At 36.4% G+C, this 6390-nt stretch overlaps 1 protein-coding gene across 1 annotated transcript; it reads left to right on the forward strand.

Annotated features, from left to right (window-relative positions):
- Positions 1-1115: 1115 nt before the first annotated feature.
- On the forward strand, positions 1116-6356 carry LOC130511779 (uncharacterized). The gene is made up of 12 exons (XM_057009374.1): positions 1116-1381; positions 1664-1903; positions 1990-2136; positions 2246-2324; positions 2758-2941; positions 3045-3110; positions 3206-3445; positions 3959-4165; positions 4259-4562; positions 4875-5034; positions 5178-5286; positions 5523-6356. The coding sequence occupies exons 1-12, from the start codon at positions 1252-1254 to the stop codon at positions 5730-5732; spliced, it is 2076 nt and encodes a 691-aa protein (XP_056865354.1). The 5' UTR covers positions 1116-1251; the 3' UTR covers positions 5733-6356.
- Positions 6357-6390: the final 34 nt, after the last annotated feature.

Here is a 6390-nt window from a genome sequence, read left to right on the forward strand (position 1 = left end):
TTACAATACAAAGTATACAATTATTTTTGAATGTAAAATGTGCAATTATAATTTATGTTAATATAAAATTTGAAGCCTAATGTCTTTTACAGTTTGATGGTAATATTGAGTACAGATCCTAAAAGCATCTCCAATCATTCATAATCAATGGGTTTCTTAGCAATAATTTTGTTTTTTAAATAAGAAAATTAAGAGAGAAACAAGTAAAACTGTAAAAGTATCTTAAATGGTGATAGTATTAGGAATATTATTAAGAGAGAAATAAGTAAAAACAGGTAGTTCCATGTTTTAAAATTTATTACATTTTCATAAAAATATAAGGAATATTATTACCAGTGACAGCTAGGAGTGGGCGTTCGAGTTCGGGTCGGGTATTTTAGTATAAGGATATAGAATCTGTTCGGGTATTTTTGTACTTCGGGTTGGATTCAGGTATTTTTAATTCGGATTCGATTATTTCGGATCGGGTTCGGGTATTTGGATTTTAAAAGAAAAAATAGATTTTTCATTTTTTAAGTTTCTTGTATCTAAAAATATAAATTTCACTTAACTGATTTTCTATTTTTTTTATAGATTGAATGATTAATAGATTTAGAGATAGCATTTCAAAAAAAAACAAAAAATATATATATATATAATAAATTTGGCTATTGTTTTTAAACTTTGGATATAAGTTTGTTAATAAATAAAACAAAAGTTTGACATGCATTATAAATGAATATCAAATTATTTTTTCCATAATTATATATTTTAAATATATGTAACATCAATATAAATATTTTAAATAAAAATAAAAGATGTAAACTAGAACTAAACTACTGTATAAAAATAAGTATATATATATATGTTTGGTTATCTTCGGATATCCATTCGGGTTCAAGTATTACCCATTCGGATTCGAATATCCGATTTCTCCTAACTTAATACTCATTCAGGTATTTTGCTATTTTAGTTCGGATTTTAGTTCGGATTTTTCGAGTCGGGTTCGATGCGGCTTTGGGTATAGGGCAAAGTGCTCACCCCTAATGACCATAATAACTTTGAGTTTTGATCACTAACGTTATGGTTATATCATGCGTACACGTGTTGAGAACTTACATCTGTCGTTTAGTGACATAAAGGATTGGATATTCCATTGTTTCTTTCTTCCTTCCACCATCATCGTCAACAAATCAAATGGATCAACTTTGATCTCACCACCAGTAATTGAGATTCTTTCTCCTCTGCTTCCACATCGAGCTTCCATTCTTCATGGCTTCTCTGGCGACAAAAATGATTCTTCCCTCGGAGAATGGGTACAGAGCTTGGGAGGACCAGACCCTTTTCAAATGGCGCAAGAGAGACCCTCACGTCACCTTGCGTTGCCATGATTCCGTCGAAGGTACAACTAATCACTCAAATCCCTGAGAAAGACTCATCCTTTCCATCGAAAAAGAATCTCAATTGCTCAAAGAATCGATTTTTAATCTTCATACTCCTTTGAATGTGCCTCATGATAGCTAAAGTTAGGACCTTTAGTTACTGTATAGCTAAAGTTAGAACCTTTATTTACTGTATGGCTGCAAGTTAATCTCTAACACTGTGTTCGTTTAGAGTTATGGTTTAAAGGGACTACTACTAACTCAGTATAATGGCGTTCAATTTTTTATATGATTGTGTATAGGATCTTTGAGGTACTGGTACCAGAGAAACAACGTGGATCTCACTGTATCAAAATCTGCTGTTTGGAACGATGATGCTGTGCAAGCTTCTCTTGATAGTGCTGCTTTTTGGGTCGACGGGTTACCCTTTGTTAAGTCTTTATCTGGTTACTGGAACTTCTTCTTGGCTCCTACTCCTGCAAATGTCCCGGAGAAGTTTTATGATGCTGCGTTTTCCGATTCGGATTGGAAAGCTTTACCAGGTTCAAAACAAAACACCCTGAGAGTTGGTTCTTCTGTTGTTCTATTCTATATATCATGTTTTTGAAATGCTTCCTTGGTTTTACAGTTCCTTCCAATTGGCAGTGTCATGGCTTTGATCGGCCTATTTATACCAATATTGTGTATCCTTTCCTGAATGATCCTCCTCATGTTCCTGAAGATAACCCTACTGGTTGCTACAGGACTTACTTCCAGATTCCTAAAGATTGGAAGGGTATGTGGATATATCTAACCAAAGGAGAATTAATATTTTCTGTTCCATATCTTTTGTATGATCTTTTCTTTCCCATTTTCATTAAAAAAAAGTTTTGTCTTTCTGGCAGACAGAAGAATACTTCTTCACTTTGAAGCTGTAGACTCCGCATTCTTTGCTTGGGTGAATGGCAACCCTGTTGGGTACAGGTAGGTCATAGGTGTGACATGTCCCTGAGAGGACTAGCCTCCATTTTGTTTATCTTGCTATGTGCTCTTCTTTAGACCTGTATATAGAGAGGCACAGTGTCTTTTTTAAAACACAGCTGGAGTCTAAACTGCTTAGTCGAGTAAAAATACGACGTATGATAATTGATAGAAAAGATGTGCTGAAAATTTAATGTCAGTTAACAAAAAGGTAGAACATAGGAAAAGAGGCTGCATTTGCTGAAAGTTAGCGTTCTATGCTATGTACCACAAAATGTAGCATTTCACATAGAACATCATCTTGATTGATAGGGCCTAGTTAAACCATGAGCCACAGAGAAAAGTCTCTTTCTACTTCAGTTGTGTACTCTTTTTGGCAGCAAAGTTCAGAAGTAATATATTAACAAAACTGTTTTTCTTCTTTCTCTCAAACCAGTCAAGACAGCAGATTACCAGCTGAATTTGAAATATCCGACTATTGCTATCCATGGGACTCCGGGAAACAAAATGTTCTTGCTGTCCAAGTCTTTAGATGGAGTGATGGTTCATACCTTGAAGACCAAGATCATTGGTGGTTGTCAGGCCTTCACCGAGACGTGCTTTTGCTAGCAAAGCCCAAGGTTCATACTCTTGTCTTGTTAACAGCTTTATGTAAAATTTATTCATTGTCTCTACCATATACTAGCATTGATGAGCATAATCGGTTAACTTCTATCTATGCAGGTCTTCATTGCTGACTACTTTTTTAAGTCCAAATTAGCAGATGACTTTTCATACGCGGACATCCAGGTAGCCTATCCTAGAAGTTGCTTTCTGTGATGCAATCCACTTAAAACAACTATGTACTTTGTTATACTTAAATTTCAGTGTTTATGAACTTTTAGGTTGAAGTAAAGATAGACAATATGCTGGAGTCCTCAAAGGATCTTCTTCTATCTAACTTCATCATAGAGGCTGCCGTATTTGATACTAAAAGATGGTACAAATCTGGAGGATTTAGTGATGAACTTTCTCCCAAGGTGGCTAATCTGAAGCTTAATCTTTCTCCAAGCCCAGTTCTTGGATTTCATGGTTATTTGCTTGAGGGAAAACTGGATACTCCAAATCTCTGGTCAGCAGAACAAGTAAGCAGCTCATTGTCTATCGCTATTGACTTCCTGGTTCAGCCACCTAAATTTTTAGCTCTGCTTCTCAGGCATGCAGTAGAGTACTAAACTAAAAATAATGTTAGTTAGAGACAGTAAAATGAGAAACCTTAATGAAATGTATCAGGTTAGTACTTTTTGTCGTCTGTGGCTTTTAAGGAAAGTATGGATTAAAACCCTGCCGATGTCATCATTTTATAATGCATTCAGATTCGTCAAGTTGATTTAATTTGGCCTGGGCATTTTTCCTATTTTTAATCAAATTCCAGTGTTGGCTCTTTGCTTAAAACTGGTATGGTTGTCATAACATTTTTTTTCTAGTACTTTTTTCTTGATAACGTTTAACTCGAAGTGACATTTCCAAAATTGTAATGGACATTTGAAAAGAGATGTGTCAGTAAAGTATTGTGTTCTGATGTAAGTTACATAGTTTATGTACGGAAACCGAATTACTAACTCATATGTTCCTGTTTGGTGTTTGTTTGTGCACAGCCAAATGTCTACATCCTCGTTGTAACCCTGAAAGATAAATCTGGGAAACTCCTTGATTCTGAGTCTAGCATTGTTGGCATTCGCCAAGTATCAAAGGCCTTCAAACAGCTTCTTGTTAATGGACATCCGGTCATGATTAAAGGTGTAAACAGGCATGAGCACCACCCACGTGTTGGAAAGACTAACATAGAGTCATGCATGGTCAAGGTAACATGGTTTTACTTCTCTTATCTAGATTTGCTTTTTCCCTACCATGATTTATTAAAATGCCATGTGATTTATACCTGATACTGTTCCCAGGATTTAATCATGATGAAAGAATACAATATCAATGCTGTGCGGAACAGTCATTATCCTCAGCATCCCCGCTGGTATGAATTATGTGATTTGTTCGGCATGTACATGATCGATGAAGCCAATATAGAGACACATGGTTTTGATCTTTCTGGACATCTGAAGCACCCTACAAAAGAACCAAGCTGGGCAGGTGCTATGTTGGATCGTGTAGTTGGGATGGTCGAGAGAGACAAGAACCATGCCTGCATAATTTCTTGGTCACTGGGAAACGAAGCAGGCTATGGGCCTAATCATTCTGCCATGGCAGGTAACTATATCTTCCTTCTAAGAAAGCCTCTGAGTGTTGTCTCTTTCTATGTGCTGTACTTTTGGTATGGAGAAAAAGTGTTATTATCTTCACTATTTTCTTTTCCTTGAGTTGATTTTTTGGTTTAAAGTGTTACTTGATTTTAAATCAATAAAATTCTGTAAGTTAAGATGTGGCCAGAATGCTGAAGTAAGAAATTATATGAAGAAAATTTTGAAATATTCTTCAATCCTTATTGCTTGCACTTCTGATATGAGTTCCCAGTTCCATCCCTTTTATCTTACAGCTATTGTTGTTTAACTTGTGGAACAGGTTGGATTAGGGAAAAGGACCCCTCACGGTTGGTACACTATGAAGGTGGTGGTTCCAGAACAGATTCTACTGATATAGTCTGCCCTATGTACATGCGGATTTGGGATATTGTCAAGATTGCACTTGATAAAAGTGAATCACGTCCGTTGATATTATGCGAGTATGTGATATCAGTTTCTTTAGACTTCTCTTCATTTTTTCTTTAGACTTCTCTCCATTTCCCCTTATAGCATGACAGTTATAGCATCACCGTTTAGATTTCATGTTGTCCACTTGAGAGATTTTCTTCTCAATGAAATGCAGGTATTCACATGCTATGGGTAATAGCAACGGGAATATAGACGAGTACTGGGAGGCAATTGATAATACCTTTGGCCTGCAAGGAGGCTTCATATGGGACTGGGTTGACCAGGTTCCTATCTTGAACTTCAGTATAAACAGATTCGTCATACAATAATACCTCTTAACAAATTACTTAAAGCCTGTCATCTCTTCTATTTATAATCTCAAAGTTGTTATTCATGTAACATCTATCTTTGGTAAGATTCTATAGGTGTTAGGCCACTGCAGTAAAGCCATGCAAAAGTGTTAGAAAAATATACCCTTCTTTGTTAATTCGTGTTTAACCATGAGTCTTTCGTCATTCAGGGTCTATTGAAGATGGGGTCAGATGGCATTAAGCGTTGGGCTTATGGAGGGGACTTTGGTGACCAACCTAATGATCTGAACTTCTGTCTGAATGGGCTTATGTGGCCTGACCGAACGCCTCATCCAGCACTCCATGGTAACATCTTGATAGAGTTAGGAATCACAAAACAAAACCAAAGGCTTTTAGAAATTGGAACAAATCGAACTTGAAAACCTAAATTGTTAGAAACATTTCCTATGGTAAAGCCTACAACAAAGCTTTGCCAATATCCCTACAGAGCTCTCTCTCTCTCTCTCTAAGCTTGGATGAGTCTCACAACCGAGATCGCATCCTTATACTAAAACGTAAAAGCAAAACACTTTAGTAAAAAAACTAATAAGATATAAATAATCCTAAGTAGCATAAAACTGAACCAAGTAAACCAAGGAGTTCATTCCAAAGCACGCCCTTCCAAAACAATGAAATCATCCTCATCCTCATCCTCATCCTCATCCTCTTCGAAATCCAGATGAGGTGGAATATCAGTCAAAACTTGTTGGTTTCCACAAACAAGTTTGTGCTGTTGTTCCATAGAAACTTGAGGTTGGAGGAGCTTGAATATGACAACTTCTCCCTCTGTATCACTGTCAAGAACCTCTGTTGCTTCATCTTTAAATTCGTCAACCTTCTTTATGGCACAGTGGTTTTTTCTTATAGGGATCACAAAAAAATCTGTAGACGTTTCTTGAGATACTTCAGATATCGTGCTCACTTGAATTGCAGCAACCATTTCTGTTAGCCTCAAAATTTGATCTAAAACATTCTTCAGACCAGCTTGAGTACCATCCAACTTTTCACCCAGAGTTTGTTGTGAAACAAAGATATCCA

The sequence above is a fragment of the Raphanus sativus genome, chromosome 4 (assembly GCF_000801105.2).
Source record: "Raphanus sativus cultivar WK10039 chromosome 4, ASM80110v3, whole genome shotgun sequence".
In the NCBI taxonomy this organism is placed as follows: domain Eukaryota; kingdom Viridiplantae; phylum Streptophyta; class Magnoliopsida; order Brassicales; family Brassicaceae; genus Raphanus; species Raphanus sativus.